The sequence below is a fragment of the Rhizophagus irregularis genome, chromosome 11, assembly GCF_026210795.1.
Source record: "Rhizophagus irregularis chromosome 11, complete sequence".
Classification (NCBI taxonomy): domain Eukaryota; kingdom Fungi; phylum Glomeromycota; class Glomeromycetes; order Glomerales; family Glomeraceae; genus Rhizophagus; species Rhizophagus irregularis.
This window is the reverse complement of record NC_089439.1, coordinates 3,275,831-3,293,150: the sequence shown is the minus strand read 5'-3', so window position 1 is coordinate 3,293,150 and position 17,320 is coordinate 3,275,831. Positions and strand designations below refer to the sequence as shown.

The window sequence follows — 17,320 nt, the reverse complement described above, 5'->3', positions numbered from 1 at the left end:
TCGATAATCAATTTTGAGCTACTAAATAATCAATCGCGAAGAGTAAGAAGAAATTACTTTTCGCAAGCAATTAATAGGCCCAAAATACTATAACCTCCCCAATCAAAATAAATGGCGCCATGAATACATCTAAAATTAATAGAAATTCGTTTTAATATATATGTTAAATTTTAATTTATATTACCTAATTAAATTTCTGAAAGAATTAACGGGAAATATCAGAAAGATCCAAAGAAATTGGTCATTAATTTTTCTTGCTAATCCATTAGAAAGCGGATCTTGTTTCAAAAATAATTGACCGTGAGCAAAATTCTTTTTCGCAATGTTAGTTATAAAATCTTAATTCTAAAAGTTTTGTCTTGTGACAATTAAGGTAAAATTGCGTGCCCATTAAAATATAATTTTTACATCCATCCATAAAAATTATATTGTGTTGGCTGAAAAATAATATATAATTTTCTTTTTCTCTAAACAACAAGACAACCAGAAATGGTTTATTGATCTTTGTTTACGATCTTATTTACAAAAACTACGAAAAGAAATCTAGTTACACTAGAACTTTATAAAAAAAAATTCACATTTTCATGTATTTCTTGATCATACGCCTTTTTAACGTAATGCATACAAATTTGTTGTTGAAAGCTCCCAAAAACATTAACTCATTAAAATTTTGGACCATCCACATTTTGGTATATAGCCTTATTATAATCTTGAACTCTAGATAAATTATTTCTTTACCTATACTAAAAAGAAAACTCTTAAAGTTTTCCTAGCTAATGTTTCATTTTGCAATCTCATAATTGTAATTGTAGGGTATTCTTTATCACACACTGTATGAAATATTTCTCTATTAAATCCATCACGACTCTCACGAGTAAGCAATCGAAATTCATAATAAATTTGTTTTCTTTGTTCCTTGAATCCAGGAACAAATGAGCATTGCTTGCTCATTATTGAATCAATACGTAAGATTATTAAATTTGGTTGTCGATTTGCTACTAAATGATATTTTAAAATGTCTTGATACAAATCATTAGAAGGAACCTTACTAAAAGTTTTCAGGTGAAATGTCATAAAATTAATATAAGTAAAAAGTCATCTATAGTTTTCTTTAAAATATCAAAATTATTTGATGTCCAGTTTTAATTTCTTTTGGTGATTCGGTATTTTGAGCTTTACCCAACGGATAATATGATCCCATAATTCATATTCTTCAATATATAAATTTTCATTTCTATAAAGAGATAATAAAACTTCTTTGCCAATAGATGTAAAATCAGTAGCTTCAAATATAATAATTTCAGGTTGTATACAAACGGTCGCTATCCAATAATCTTGTAATATGGTAAATTCCGAATATTTAAAATTTACTTGTTGAGTTAAAACAAAATTTTGAAAAAGCCAAGTTTGATGATGTTCGATAAGATAATATTGAACATAATCACACAGTTCTTCGATTTTTCGCAAGCAATTAAAAGGTTCAAAATAACCGCGGCCCTTTCGTGATGAATATTGATAGTACCATCATAAATATATCTAAATTAAAATAAAATAAAGATGTCTTAATTTTAAATATATTTACGTTAAAAATGTTAACATGTATTTTAATTGTATATTACCTTACTAGTAGTATATTGAACACGTTAACAGAGGTATCTGGAAAATTCAAAATAAACATATTCTTTTTTTTACCAATCCATTAAAAAGAATACCTTCAAAATAAGCGGATCTTGCTTCAAGAATAATTGAGTGTAGATAAAATTTTTTTTTTCATTTTTTTATTGTCTAAAAGTTTTATCAAAGTCTTTCGACAAGAGAGGTAAACCATTGTGAAAACTTTCATTGCCTGAAAAATCCTGTCAAGACTTGATGTGCGCTATCCGAAAAACGAGCTCTAGGAATATTACCAGAGCGAAAATTTTCAATATATGAAAGTCCTGTTAATTCTTGACATAGTAACCCGATAACCGATGTGAACGAAAGCGAACATTATCATCTAAGAAAATTTCCGCCAAGTTTCGCAACGAAATAGGAGAACGAGATGAATTAAACATGCCCCCGAAAAAAAGGAGAAAAAAAAAATGTGTAAATTTTCACGTTAAATTGGGATTATATATAGCGAGATTTGACCTAACTTGTTTAATGTGTCGCGATTATTGATGTATGCCTGATTGGGTAACAAATCTTACCACTACGTTTGTTGTTTGAACATGATGAAGTATGATCATGTCCCACGCTATTTTATATGTACTAAGCCTGAGTAGTATATAGAAACCTTTTATTAATATCTAATAATTTCATGCTACATGTAATTGTAAAATATTTCATTATGAAAAATAAAAAAAAAAAGATTTACCCGATTTTCTGTTGAAAGATATTTTTTTCAGAAGTTTGGAAGTGTATCATCTTTATTAAGAAAATTTAATAATTTCTTTAATCTTTTTCATAAAATGAATAAAATGAAATAATGATGTCTAAAATGCTTTCGTATAGTTTTGCTGGACGTTCAATTGACGCTTAGTTTGAAAATCTAAAATCTATATCCATATAAAATGAATATTTTGGCTAAATTGGATTTATCTATTTTAATTTATTATAAATAATTGTATAAGATAAAATACATGTTTTATAATAATTCAAAAGGGCTAAAATCTAAGAATAATTTGTCTTTCTAATTACTTGAAAAACTTCGTAATCTTCTAAAAGAAATTTACTAGTTTCAAGAATTTTTTTTTTATAGCTAGAACATATACATTCACCTTTAAACCAAAGAAGGTCTCTATATCCGAATCCAAGATTGTGATTAAAATTATCATGTATCGCAGTACTTTGATCTCTTACACGACTTAAGATATCATTTCTAAAAGATCCATTTTTAAATGAAAAAATAAAACTTTTATTTGTGACTTTCCAAAATCCCGAAGAACTCCAACTAGATGGATTATACCCGCCAATGATGTCGTGGGAATCTTTTATCTTAATTACGACCAATGTAGGTCCTTTTTCGTCACAATTTTCATGAAATTCATCGACGCTCATTCCATCATCTATGCCACGATGTAAAAGTTTAAAAGAAAATATCGGTAATAATGAAATATTAATGTTATTTTTTCTCGCTATCCAATCAGTAATTATCCTAAGGTGTTCAATAGAGACAATACGCGAATTAACTCTATAAGATCTTGGATTTCTAATGTTTAATGTGTTATAAGGGAGTCTTGCACCATTTACCCTGTAAAATTCTTCCAATTTATCAACAATAAAAGGTGGTAATATTCTTCTATAAGGACAAACGTATGCACGGTATTCGTCACCAGTAATCCCAAAGAATTTGACTTTTGAAATTAAATCGTAACAACGACGTTGTAATTCTCCAAAATCATGATTAGAATAATTTGAAGGTCCGAAATTGAGCCGTGGTCTTTGTGCAGTCCCCCATTTAATTATATTGTCCCAAATTTCAATTTCATCGATGTTAATATCATTACGTTCGAGGAATTTTAAGAAAACATTAATATCCAAAGAGTTGAAATATGATGAATTAAATAATAATAAAGGTTGAAACGCGATGATTTCACCATAAAAATTCGAAAGTTTGGTAAAATTGCATCGTACTGACTCAATATACATTCTTATAATATTATTTTCTGCCCAATCTTCCTCATTATTAATTATATAATTTTGAGCATAATCGATTAAATATGTAAGTTCCAGCTCGTTCGAAGCTATAAGAACTTGATACATATCAATATCTTCCTCTATATTACATTCGCCCGTATAAATATACCTATAAATATGTTTGTTTGTTTGTTTGTTTGTTTAAATAAATATCATAATTATAAACGGAATTATGAATAATACACTTACTTTAGAATAAATTCAAAAGCTTCAGGTGAAAAATTTTCTAAATAATATTCGGACGTTATTACCTTTTTCTTTTTAAAATAGGGACATCTTGCTCTTAAAATTACGGAATGAGCACTAAAACTTTTAAAGTTTTCCCCTTTTCCAACATTAATAACGATATCAAAATCATCAGGTTTCTCATAAATTTGACGAAAATCACTTAATAAAATTTTGATAGAATCCATAGTTAGCTGGGGTGAGAAAAATACTTTTAATCATTTTTATATTGCTTTTTTTTTTTTTTTGACTTAATTATTTCTTTTTTTCAACTAATTATTGTTTCCAAAAGTAGTTGCTGATTAACCCTTTCAATTTCGGATAACGTTCATTCTGAATTTGGTTGAATGGCGTTAAATTGTGTGCTTTTGTTTTTAAGATTTAGAAATTATAAAACTAAAAATTGATCAACAGGGGGTAAAATTTTATTTTCGGTTAAGGTTAAACCGTATTTATAACAGATTAATATTCCCAATGATGTTTTATCGGATAGGATGATTTCTAAATCTCCGGTTTAACCCTTTATTCTATTGTACATTTGTATTGTACAACCATCGGAAAGAATTTTTACCGAAAGACGACCAAATTTAGTATGTTGTGGTGTCCGATACTATCACAATGTCGCTAAATAAAGCATAGATTCGCCTTTTTAAGATACAAAAACCCACTTGAATGTTACAATTAAATCCGGATTGAATCCGGATTCCATACGGAATTATACTGATAATTTCCGGTTATAACTCTGGCCAAATTTAAGTGCTCCAAATTAATAAAATTAGATTACAAAAAAGAATGTTCCATAAAAAATAAGGAAATATGATTGAATTACATCACGTTAGAACCTGATGTTCCACCTGATTTTACAAGTATTAATATTTTGAATAAATCCGGTATAATATAAAAAATAGAAATGATTTGATCGTGAAATATATATATTTCTTTTTTGTTTTTGTTAATATAGTACTTACAAAATCAAATTTATATTTATTATTGGTTTGATAAAAGTATAGCGGAATCTCTTGGATCAAATTTGTTTTATTAAATTTATACATCCCAACTTATTATTGGAATTTTCAGGCTGGACGTCCTCGTACTTATCGTTTTGCGACGAAAATATGGACATTCATTATTATTAAGAATCCAAATTACATGAATCGTTACCTGCTGACAAAAATCACAAAATCAAGATTGTAGCTTGTAATTCAAAGAAGCCTGGTGAAACTCTGGTGAAACTGAAAACAAAAATTAAAAAATATGTTTTGTTTTTAATTTATCTTCTACTACCTTTTTTTTAGATAATTTTTTTTTTAATTATTTGGTGGGAAATCCTTTTAACAATATATTTGTAAGATGATAATTATTATAAATATATATATTATTCAATTCTATTATCGCATTATTAATAAGAGCCAATTAATTTGCTTTGTTCCAAAATTATATTTTCCGTCTTTATTTATTTTATGAAAACTTTAATATATGAAAAAAAAAATCAACAAATGTATAAATTATTATCTATTATTAAAATTTACCTTTATCATAACCACCTTCAGTATAAAAGTTATTTAATCTTTGAACAACATTTTAACCGTTCATCATATTGTTTAACTTTTTCACAATTTTTCAAAAAAATCTTTACGATAAGGACAAGCTTTCATTGCCAACTTGATTGATCCAAAAAAAAAGAATTTTTTTTTTTAATATATACAAAAATATGTATGTATGCAAAAAAAAATAAAAATGATAAAACATACTGCAAATATAGGTCGGACGACCATTCCATGAAATGGTTTCAAAGTAACACTATAAAAGAAACTGAAAGTTCATCATTTCCATCATTAATAGAACGTCCTAATGCTACTGAAGTAAATTCCAATCCTCTATATTTATATGAAATTTATTAAGTAATATGACATTTATGAGTAGGATCAGTAGCAGGACGTTTCTTTTCACCTTGTTCGTCAATCACCAGCTTTTCGAGAGTATGACTCTTTGTTGGGTCAGCATCATAACATTTCCTAATTTTCTATATAAAGAAAATTAATGAAAAAGATTAAAACATTAAAAACCATCAAACCGATTAAACCCGATTAAAACTATTAAAATGATTAAAACGTACCTCAATGTTTCCATTCATATCATTTTGAACAACATTAAATACCTTTGAACCAAGCAAATCTAAAAAGAAAAAAGGGTAGAATAAAATTTCTATACATTCTAAAGGAAGAAATAGATCAATTTTACAAGTCCATCGGTTGCTTTGAGAAATGACAGATTCACCCGTTTCACCGACACCTAAATGTCACATACATATCACGTGATAATTATACGTTAAACATCACGCCAAGTACTGTCATGTGACAATCACAGGGGTGAAAAAAATGTGTCGGTGAAACGTCTGTCGGTGAAATGAACGGTTCCCCGAGAAACGGTATGGTTTCAATACACCTTTGAAGATTATCAAAATAAGTAGCCTTTTTTTTTTTCAAAAAAAAAAAAATGGAGAAATAATAAAATAAATAAAAAAGTCTATATTTTTTAATTACGTATGTTATATATAAATAATGTGTGTGTATAAATTGCGATAAAAGAGAAAAGTATGAATGGATTTTATTTCTATATATTGCCTAAAAAAAAAATTTTATAAGCATTATAAGATTGTAATCATCCAATAATAAAAATATTGCAGTATAAATGATATATGGGAAAGCAAGGCAAATCTTGCATTGCTGGATTTTCAATCTGGGAGATGTTCAGGTCAATTATCCCTACGAAAAGTATTTATACTTAAATATACTTAAAATAAGGAATAAAGTAATTTATTTAATAATTGTTTATTTTATATTAAAATTATTTAATTATTATGCAGCTGGTATAATAACAATTAGTTGTATCCAATAATATGTAATTTCAACCAAACGCGTCCTTTAACTTTTTCATGTTATTTAATATATGAGAAATATCAATAATAATTATGCTATTAAAAAAATACGATCCTATTTGGCTGTAGGATAACAATGAATTAGCATATTGATCGCATAACAGCTGTAACATCACGTCATAGTAGTAAAATTACTGTAATATCGATAGCAAATAATCGCGTAAAAAATGCCTCGTATATATATATATATAAGACCCATTCGGGCTTTTTTTTTCTGCAGTGCAGTTTTATTACTGCTATCATCATTTTTTTAGTTTAACACCTGGAGGAGTAGAGAGCGAAGTTTACACAAGTGAGAATATTTACTTGTTTTCATCATAAAACAAATTATGATTACATTAACTGTAGGAGTCTGCCAAAGATTATTAAAAGAAAGAAAATCAAGAAATGCTCTGCAGTTTCATTATCATGCATTTAACGTTATGCGTTATGTACTTTTATTACTGTTAGTACCGTCAACTTTAATAACTTACTAGGCCACATGATCTTGGAATCCTCTTTCAATTAGGCGTGTTTTTTATTGGGTAACTTCTAAGCAAGTTAAGGAACGGATGATAATTCAATTGGGTCGGGAAGTTCCTTTTTGACTTAAAGAGAAACGTCCTAACTTTAAGACAGTACCTTCCTTACTATTAAATAAAAAATTTAGCACATTTTTCTTTTCGTAATAGGTAAATACAGAATGTTTATCAACATACAAACATTCTGTCAAGAAAATAAATTGTAAGGTGGGTTTCTTCTTTTGATCTGTTTCTTTTCTTTCTCCTATGCATTTAAAAGATTAAGAGAACAGATAAGTTTTTTTTAATCTTAACCTGGTAGCATAGCTGTGCTTTGTCTAGTTCGATTCTAGCCTAGCTTTCCTTTATTGGTATTTCAGAATCAGCTCCATATTTCGTATAAGAAAAATTATACAATGAAGAAGAGAGAGTTGGATACTCTTATGTAATTCCTTCCTTTTAACGGAAAAAAATTGCTACCTCGTTGAGTTCCGATATATGATTTAAACGACGGATTAAGGCAACAGCTGATTTAATTGCAAAAAAGGGGCATCTAAAATTTTACGAAAAGTTGAGAATGCTTCGATCTGTCAATAAATGTTTATGAAAACATAAATCTTAGATAGAATGTTGATTATTTTCTTTAAAGGTTATATTTCTATTTATTAATTTTTTATATGTTCTTTTGTTGAATTGAACCTAATTTAATATATTCGGCAAAATGAATCACAAATTCCGAAAAATGAATTAATCTCCATCAAGAATTCACTTAAAATTCGACGGGTATTAAATAAACTGAATATCATGCAGAAGAATATTGATATGTTACTATTTGTTTTTACTAATATGCCAATAGAATGCTATTATTATAGTTAAATATTACGTAACACTCTCCATGACTAAAGGAGAATTTTTTAATCTCATTTTTAGATAAGTACTATAAATAGCTTATGCTACATAATGAGGAGTAATTCAAGACTAAAATTTTATATTATATAATTGAGTAAATAAAATTGATCATTGTTTTGGGATCACAAGCAATTTAATCAAACAAATTATATTTTTAATACAAAAAAAAGATATTTTCAAGTAGATCGATTTTTATGACTTTAACAAATAGAGACTCAAATTTTCTTCCCTTATCCTTTAAAAAAAAAAGCGCTATATCACCGAATTAATTACTAAAAATCATACTTTTCCAATATCGGTATAGCTATGGCTGCACTTAATAAACATTTATGAATAAATGTTTATGTAGATTACTATAATAATCATATGAAAGTGAGTATGATGTAAGACAATCAAACATTTCTATATACGTAAAATGCCCATAAATATGCGTTAAATTATAATGCGGCGTTTCGTTAATTCTTTTAAATATATAAAAATTTTTCTCAAATTTCTTTATATTGAAAATTATGAATATGTGGATTGATCGGATCGAAGAAGTTATTTCTAAAAATTATTTATTACGAATACAAAATTTTCAAAGCGTCAAAGAAATTGATTCTGATACATAGAATTGGAGAATTTTATCGTGAAAATTGAAAATTTTCTATCATTTTTTAATTTTAATACAATTACTATGTTATGAAATAAGAATTTGGTAATGGAACAATAAAAAAACGAAAAGTTAAAATTATTTGAAATGAAATTGAAAATAAGCTTAAATTATACGTAATAGAACTTGACTTCTGAAGTAAGGTTAAGCACTTTAACAGAATTTAGTAAATTAGAGAAATAGGGAAAGGTTTGATAGTGACATTAAATTTCTTTTAAATTTTTTCTTTTTTTATTTTGTTAGGTCAATTTTAGTTAATATAAATGGTCAAAATAAAAAACTATATTTTAATGTGTTTAAGAAACACTGACGCACAAATACAAATCTATCATGTACACAATAATTTCAGCCCACATTATGGATAATTTTGGCCCAAATATAAATAACAGATTTCTGATCGATCATGATTGGCTCGATCAACAATTTGTAAATTACACAATATTTTATTATTAACAATTTCTCACAAATGATACACAGCAAACAGGTATTAAGAGATAAAAGGAATAATGAAATTTGATTGAATTGTGAAAATTAATTCTCATTTGGTTTTAATAATACCAGATTAGGTATGTATTACGTGACTTCAATATAATAAAAGGGAAATTCATTATAAATCGCCATCAAAATCGATGTAATGTTCTGGGAAAATTTTTCATTAACATTATATTTGAAATTCATTGAATATCGTAAAAATGACTATAAATATACAGTATAATTTCACACGAAATTTGATGATTAAGATTATAATCACGTGATAGCTACTTTTTTGCTTTTTTTGTATATTTCGTTGAGGGCGTATTTTACTTTCGTCAAGAAACGTAAATTTATAAATACCTTAATTTCTCTGTTATTTTTTATAACATTCACAATGTCTGATAATATCGAAGATTCAAACGAGTGGATTGATTGGATTGAAAAATCCATTTCTAAAAAATATATTAAATATTATGAATACGATCATTTTTATAATATTAAAGAGATTGGTTCCGATAGTATTGGAAAATTTTATCGTGCAAATTGGAAAAATTCTAATAAATATTTTGTATTAAGATCATTTTTTAATTTTAATGATACAATCACTAAAGAATTAGTTCACGAGGTAATTAATTATATATATTAAATTATTTGTATATTATCAGTTATGCGTTACTCACTTAAAAGTTAAAACTCTATTTAGCTTAAACTTCATCGGGTAGTTGGATTTCATGAAAATATTCTTCACGTTTATGGTGTTACAACTTACGATGAAGGTAAGAATAATTTAATTTATATTATAGGTAAAATTATTTTTTAAATTATTAAAAAAAAAACTTATGATTTATTCTATTAATTAGATCGAAATGATCAATACTTGTTTGTACTGGAATACGCTGACGGTGGTACTCTCCAGAACTATTTAAAAGAAAATTTTCTCGATCTTACTTGGAGTGATAAATTAAACTTGGCACTTCAACTGTCCTATGCTGTATCATGTTTACACGATGAGGAAATTATACACCTGGATTTAGTACGTTATATATTATATACACTATGAAAATAGTTACACAACCAATTTTAAAATTTAATTAATTTAATTTAATTTAATTTAATTTAGCACTCCAAAAATATAATGGTTCATCAAAATATCGTCAAATTGGCTGATCTTGGATTGACAAAAAGAATCGAGGAAGGGTTTAAGCTTCAATCAAAATTATTTGGAATAATTCCTTACGTTGATCCAAAAAGATTTAGTAGACAAAAGAATAATAATAAAACACGATACCCATTAAACAAAAAAAGTGACGTTTACAGTATCGGTATGCTCCTGTGGGAAATTTCTAGCGGACAACCACCTTTTTATACTGACGATGAACTGTATGACATTGATTTAGCCGTAGAAATTTCACAAGGTTTAAGAGAAAAGGTTGTTCCAAATACCCCCTCAGATTATTCTAATTTATATACCGGTAAATAATATTATTATTAAATTATTATAATGTTAATTAACCACACTAATTTATTAAAATATCATTTAGAGTGTTGGAATAGTGAACCAGTTTTTCGTCCAACAATGAAAAAAGTAGTTGAAAGACTAAAATTAATGATATCAACTAATCAACCGGCAAGCCACCCATGCTATGGAACGCGAGTAGAAACAAATGGCCAACAGAGTAATGACAGTTTCCTTCAACCACCAAGCGAACAACAGTCAAGCACTATAAATTTATTTGATAAAAAATTCGACATAATTGTTGATGAAATCATTAATCTTATATCTGAAAATCTAAATAAAGGAAAAGCGGGAAAGTTAATAATAAAACGTGTTTTAGACTATCTAGATAATCATGATACTAATGAAGTTTATGAATGGCTGTTATTGAACCAGAATAATATAAAATCTATTTTTTTACTTGGTTATTTTTATTATTATGGAATTATTATTACAAGCGTAAATTATGAAAAAGCATTCAACTTATTCATTATTTCATCAGAAAAAAACCATTTATTATCACAACATTATGTTGGAATATGTTATGAATTTGGAAATGGAACTATGAAAAATGAAAGTATGGCTTTCGAGTATTATAAAAAAATAGCAAATCAGGATTGTATTGTAGCAGAGTTTAAAGTTGGTTATTTTTATGATAAAGGAATAGGAACTGAAAGAGATGAAAAGCAAGCTGTTTATTGGTATAAAAAGGCTGCGAGTAATGGACATTTCGTAGCTATGCATAATCTTGGTCTTTGTTATAAAAATGAAAAAGGTGTTGAAAGAAATTATAATAAAGCTATTAGATTATTTAAAAAATCAGCTGAAGGGAAAGATACAGATGGAATGACAATGTTAGGTTATTGTTATAGTAATGGAATTGGAACTGATATTAATAAACAAAAGGCGTTTAAATTATATCAAAAAGCTGCTAATTTAGGAAATATTATAGCACAATATAATCTTGCGATCATATATGAAGATGTTAAAGATATTGATCAGGCGATTTATTGGTTTGAAAAGTCTGCAAATCAAGGAAATCAAAAAGCACAAAATAAGTTAGAAAGTCTATTAAATACTAAGAATGTAAGAAGTAATAATAAAGTATCTACTAAGAATGTAAGAAGTAAAGAAAAAGTATCTACATGGCTAGAAATTGAATATTCAGATTAAGATACTAATGTATATAATTTTACGTATATTAATTTCATTAAAACATTAAATAATAGTATTTTCAATTACCTTATCGTTTAATAGTACGTAGTAGGTTGTAGGACTTTGTAATTAACATAAATGATGAGGATATAATAAACTTTATTTATTAATTGACAATTAATATATTGATATAGAATTTTAATTTTATTGAAAATATACTACCAAAATATTGCAACTATTTACAATATATAGGATAAATATTATAAGCGCAAAAATGGCGCAGTCACGAATTTTAGACATCGTTTAGATGCACAATATAAAAGTAGGCCTACGATAAGGAATTCAACAATAAATATTTATGTGTGTATGTATGTATATTTTCCAAAATCATAAATACTTACATCAATCATTACACCAATAGCAACTCATCTAACAAAAGAATAAGAATAAAGTTCTTTGTGCATAGGATTTACACTTTCACAATCTTTCTTAAATTAATCCAAATACAATAATCTCAATAATATTAAGCGTTGAATAAGCTTCTAAGCTAAAGAGAAATAATGTTGTGACCATAAAATGCAGTCAAAGCTACGAATATATACAATGCACCAACGAATTCCCTGTAAGTAGGTAATCGTGCTAATTTTTTTAAAAAAATTTATCAGTTTTCAGAGCCATTAAGTTCATTTCAGATTTCAATGTCACAGTATTTATTGATAACTTACGTCTATTAATTATAAAAAAATACCAAATAAACATCCATCCTGTAACGATGAAAGATTCAACTCGAAGATACTAAAAAATATTAGAATTAGGGTTTTAGTTTTGAAATAATTGCATGATACCTTACGTTTAACTCTAATTTGTTTAATTTCGATTATTTCGATTTGAAAGAATCAATTGATGAATAAATATATACAAACATATGTACTAGTATAAGTGTATAACTCTCACGCTTCTAAGTAACCATATGTACTGAATGTATGTAGAGAGTCCAAGAATGTTAACTTCTAAGCCTTATAACAATGACAACAACACATGCAGCAAAACTTGATAATAAATCATGTGAGATTAAATTTTTTGAAATGTGACTTAAAATGACAGCAGTCTAGTAACTTCTGGAATGTACGGACTTAAAAATGTATTGTTTATACAATTACGTCAATTACGTCATGAAATTTAGTGTTCTTGTTACCTTTTATGTTTCAGAAAAAAAAATAATATTTAAAAACGTGAAATTTTTTATTCATTTTACTTTTATTGTACTATAAAATGATGAATACTGATACATATATTTTGACTAATACGTGCTCTTAAATACTCAAATATTACAAACATTTAAGGTTATATTTAGCTATATCATTTCCTAAATCTGCGGCTTTTTGATAATGCTCAATAGCTTTTTGCTTATCAATTTTGGTTCCAATTCCATTATTATAACAATATCCCAACATTGTAATTCCTTCTGAATATCCCTTTTCTGCTGCTTCTTTGAATAATTCAAATGCTTTATTGTAATTTTTTTCAACCCCCTCTCCATCCTTATACATAAGAGCAAGATTATGTTGTGCTGTTTTATTTCCTAAATTTGTAGCTTTTTGATATAATTCAAATGCTTTTTCCTTATCAATGTTTGTTCCAATTCCTTTATCATAACAATATCCCAACATTGTAATTCCGTCTAAATATTCTCTTTCGGCTGATTTTTTAAATAATTCAAATGCTTTATTATCATCTTTTTCAACGCCATTACCATCTTTGTACATAAGGGCAAGATTATGTTGTGCTATAGCATTATTTTCTAAATTTGCTGCTTTATGATATAAATCAAAGGCTTTTTGCTCGTCAATTTCTGTTCCAATTCCATTATTATAACAATATCCTAACATTGTAATTCCATCTGGATATCCTTTTTCAGCTGATTGTTTAAACAATTCAAATGCTTTATTATAATCTTTTTCAACACTTTCTCCATCTTTATAAATACAAGCAAGATTATGTTGGGCTATACTATTTCCTAAATTTGCGGCTTTTTGATATAATTCAATTGCTTTTTCCTTATCAATTTTGGTACCAATTCCATTATCATAACAATATCCTAACATCGTTATTCCATCCACATTCTCCTCTTCATCAGATGACTTTTTGAATAATTCAAAAGCTTTATTATAATCATTTTCAACACCTTTTCCATCTTTATACATATGACCAAGATTATGTTGAGCTGTACTATTTCCTAAAAATGCAGCTTTTTGATATAATTCAAATGCTTTTTTCTTATCACTATTAGTTCCAATTCCATTACTATAACAATATCCTAACATTACTATTCCATCTATATTTCCTCCATCAGCTGAGTGTTTAAACAATTCAAAAGTTTTATTATCATCTTTTTCAGTACCTTTTTTATTCTTGTAATAAAGACCTAGATTATATGCAGCAATAAAATGTCCAATATCTGCAGCTTTTTCATACCAATGAATAGCTCGTTCTTCATCTTTTTCAATTCCTATTCCTTTATCATAAAAATAACCAACTTTAAATTCTCCTAATGCGTAAAGTTTGTTAGCTATTTTTTCATAATATTCAAAAGCTAGCTTTTCATTTTTTATTGTTGTTCCATTACCAAATTCATAACATATTCCAACATAGTATTGTGCTAAAATATGATTCTGTTTTGATGCATCAATAAATAAACTAAATGCCTTTTCATAATTTTCTTTTGTTGTAAAAATTCCATAATAATTAAAATATCCAAGTAAAAATATAGAATTTGAATTATTTTGATTATTTAAAAGCAAATCATAAATTATTTGTGAATTTATATTATTATTATCAAGATATTTTATAACAATTTGTTTCACTACAAATTCTTCCTTTCCTTCATTTAGATTTTCTAAAATAAGATCAATTATTGTGTTAATGATAATTTCGAATAAATAATATTGTGATAATAAATTATTTTTTTCTAATGATTTAACAAATGAACTATAAGCCTTTTCATAATTTATATCTTCTATAATAATACCATAATAATCAAAATATCCAAGTAAAAAAATAGAATTTGAACTATTTTGATTATTTAAAAGCAAATCATAAGTTACTTTTAAATTTATATTATTGTTATCAAGATAATCAATGACAATTTCTTTCACCTCTTTTCCTTCTTTTCCTTCATTTAGATTTTTTGAAATAAGATTAACAATTTCGTCAACAATTATACTAAACTTCTCTTTCAATATAGCTAAAGATTCAATTATTTCATTTGCACTTATCTCAATATTTTGAATAACTTGAGATAATCCTCCATATAATAAATCATTAACATTTGAAGGGATTTTAATATTATTATTCATTTTTGAATCAATTGTTTGATAATTATTTGTCGATGAATTATTTTCTAAAATCATTGAACTTAAACTCTTGACAACTTTACTCATAATTGGACGTTCATCTGGTTCGGGTTTCCAACATTCTAAATTATTAAGAATATATAAATTAATAAAATAATACTATAAATATAAATTAATAATACTATAAATTTCAACATTAAAATTTTATATCAATATTTACCAGTATAAAGATTAGAATAACCAAGAGGGGTATCTTGTATAATTTCTTCTCTAAGATTATTTTTTGAAATTTCTTCGTCTAAATTAGAAGAATTAGAAACATAAGTTTGAAAAGGAGGTCGACCACTAGATATTTCCCATAAAATCACGCCGACGCTGTAAACATCACTTTTTTCTTTTAATTGATATTTTTTTTTCTTTTTTTTTCGTTTGATATACTTTTTCGGATCAACATAAGCTATTATTTCACGAGGTATTTCAGATGATTTTGATTCAATTCTTTTTGACATTCCAAGGTCAGCCAACTTGATGATATTTTGATGTACGAATACATTACTGGAACGCTATATAATAAAATTATTAGATAATCATTATTCGTATTAAAAAAAATATTATTATTATTTAGTAATAAAAATAAATGGATTACCAAATCACCATGAACAATTTTAATTCCTTCTTCATGCAAATATGATACGGCATTGGCCAATTGAAACGCTAGGTTGAATTTATCATTCCAAGTGAGGTTATGAAAATTTTTCTTTAAATAATCCTGGAGGGTACCACCATCGGCATCATCCATTACTAACATATATCGGTCAATTTGATTTTCTATTTGAGAAAAAAATTTAGTTAATAAATTATGTGTAAGGTAAATTAAACAACTTTTGCAGTAAAGGCCATTACAATTTAGAATTTTATTCGATGTCACCTCCTATATTAGTTATAGTAATTACCATTTTTTTAACAAACATAATAAACTCTCCCCGTTTTTTAAGAAATTGAAATTAAATAAAAATTCCAAATTGTGACGGCCAAACATTACTAAAAAAAACATTATCATACCTTCATTAGAAGTTGTAACGCCATAAAATTGAATAAAATTTTCATGAAAATCAACCTCGTGATGAAGTTCAAGCTAGGTCAATAAAAAAAGAGTTTAGTTAGAAAACTCGAATATTATTATTAAAAAACAGGATACTATATTATAATTACCTCACGAACGATTTCTTTAACGGTCGTATCGTCGTAATTAGTAAATGATCTCAATATTAAATGTTTATAAGAATCTTTCCAATTTGCACGATAAAATTTTCCAATTTCGCCAGAACTAATTTCTTTAATATTATGGAAATTCTCGTATTCATAATATTTAATGTATTTTTTAGATATAGCTTCTTTAATCCAATTAATCCACTCATTTGTATTATTATTAATTGGTTCAATTTCGGTATTATCAGACATTATGAATTTTATTAAATAAAATAAATATTATTGAGTCGAGGTTAAATTTTATGCGGTTGAAAATTCAAAAAATTAAGGTTTATTTTAATATTTAATCATATGACCTTTATTTACTGCATACCAATACTGATGAAATAATCATTTTTTTTATATTTAAAGGACCTTGTGTAATGACTTTTAAATGTACAAAAAAAAGTTTGATCAACAGCAAGTCGACATTTATCTAGGGGATAGGTAAATATACGGGGGGGTCAACTCAAGGTTACACAGGCTGATCAATTACCGATTGAACTGAAGCCTTCATAAATTGGTTACACAAACGAAATTTCATATTAAAATTTCGCTTTTTTTTATTTTTTTCGACACGCACACATAAGAAAGTAGCCGATCTCAGAAGTTAAGTTTGTTCATATTAGCTTTATATAGACGAAGTTTTTTCATCCAAATTGGACCACTGGTTAATTTCTTTCGTATTTTTAT

The 17,320-nt window shown here is 26.5% G+C and overlaps 4 protein-coding genes across 4 annotated transcripts; 1 reads left to right on the top strand and 3 right to left on the bottom strand.

Moving 5' to 3' along the window:
- Positions 1–738: 738 nt before the first annotated feature.
- On the bottom strand, positions 739–1,678 carry OCT59_003191 (uncharacterized protein; the record flags this gene model as incomplete). Its single annotated transcript, XM_025319131.2, has 4 exons — positions 739–1,044; positions 1,180–1,451; positions 1,523–1,536; positions 1,620–1,678. 4 exons carry the CDS (start codon positions 1,676–1,678, stop codon positions 739–741), a joined length of 651 nt encoding a protein of 216 aa, XP_025174457.2.
- A 1,446-nt stretch (positions 1,679–3,124) lies between these two features.
- OCT59_003190 (uncharacterized protein) lies at positions 3,125–4,091 on the bottom strand (the record flags this gene model as incomplete). The annotated part of the gene is made up of 3 exons (XM_066145454.1): positions 3,125–3,136; positions 3,232–3,787; positions 3,868–4,091. The coding sequence occupies 3 exons, from the start codon at positions 4,089–4,091 to the stop codon at positions 3,125–3,127; spliced, it is 792 nt and encodes a 263-aa protein (XP_065996177.1).
- Positions 4,092–9,710: 5,619 nt separating this feature from the next.
- On the top strand, positions 9,711–12,201 carry OCT59_003189 (uncharacterized protein). Its single transcript, XM_025332271.2, has 5 exons — positions 9,711–10,001; positions 10,080–10,152; positions 10,237–10,409; positions 10,497–10,848; positions 10,918–12,201. The coding sequence occupies exons 1-5, from the start codon at positions 9,771–9,773 to the stop codon at positions 12,042–12,044; spliced, it is 1,956 nt and encodes a 651-aa protein (XP_025174454.1). The 5' UTR covers positions 9,711–9,770; the 3' UTR covers positions 12,045–12,201.
- A 1,031-nt stretch (positions 12,202–13,232) lies between these two features.
- OCT59_003188 (uncharacterized protein) lies at positions 13,233–16,840 on the bottom strand (the record flags this gene model as incomplete). Its single annotated transcript, XM_025323560.2, has 5 exons — positions 13,233–15,501; positions 15,600–15,942; positions 16,026–16,207; positions 16,442–16,514; positions 16,592–16,840. The coding sequence occupies 5 exons, from the start codon at positions 16,838–16,840 to the stop codon at positions 13,355–13,357; spliced, it is 2,994 nt and encodes a 997-aa protein (XP_025174453.2). The 3' UTR covers positions 13,233–13,354.
- Between the last annotated feature and the right edge of the window lie 480 nt (positions 16,841–17,320).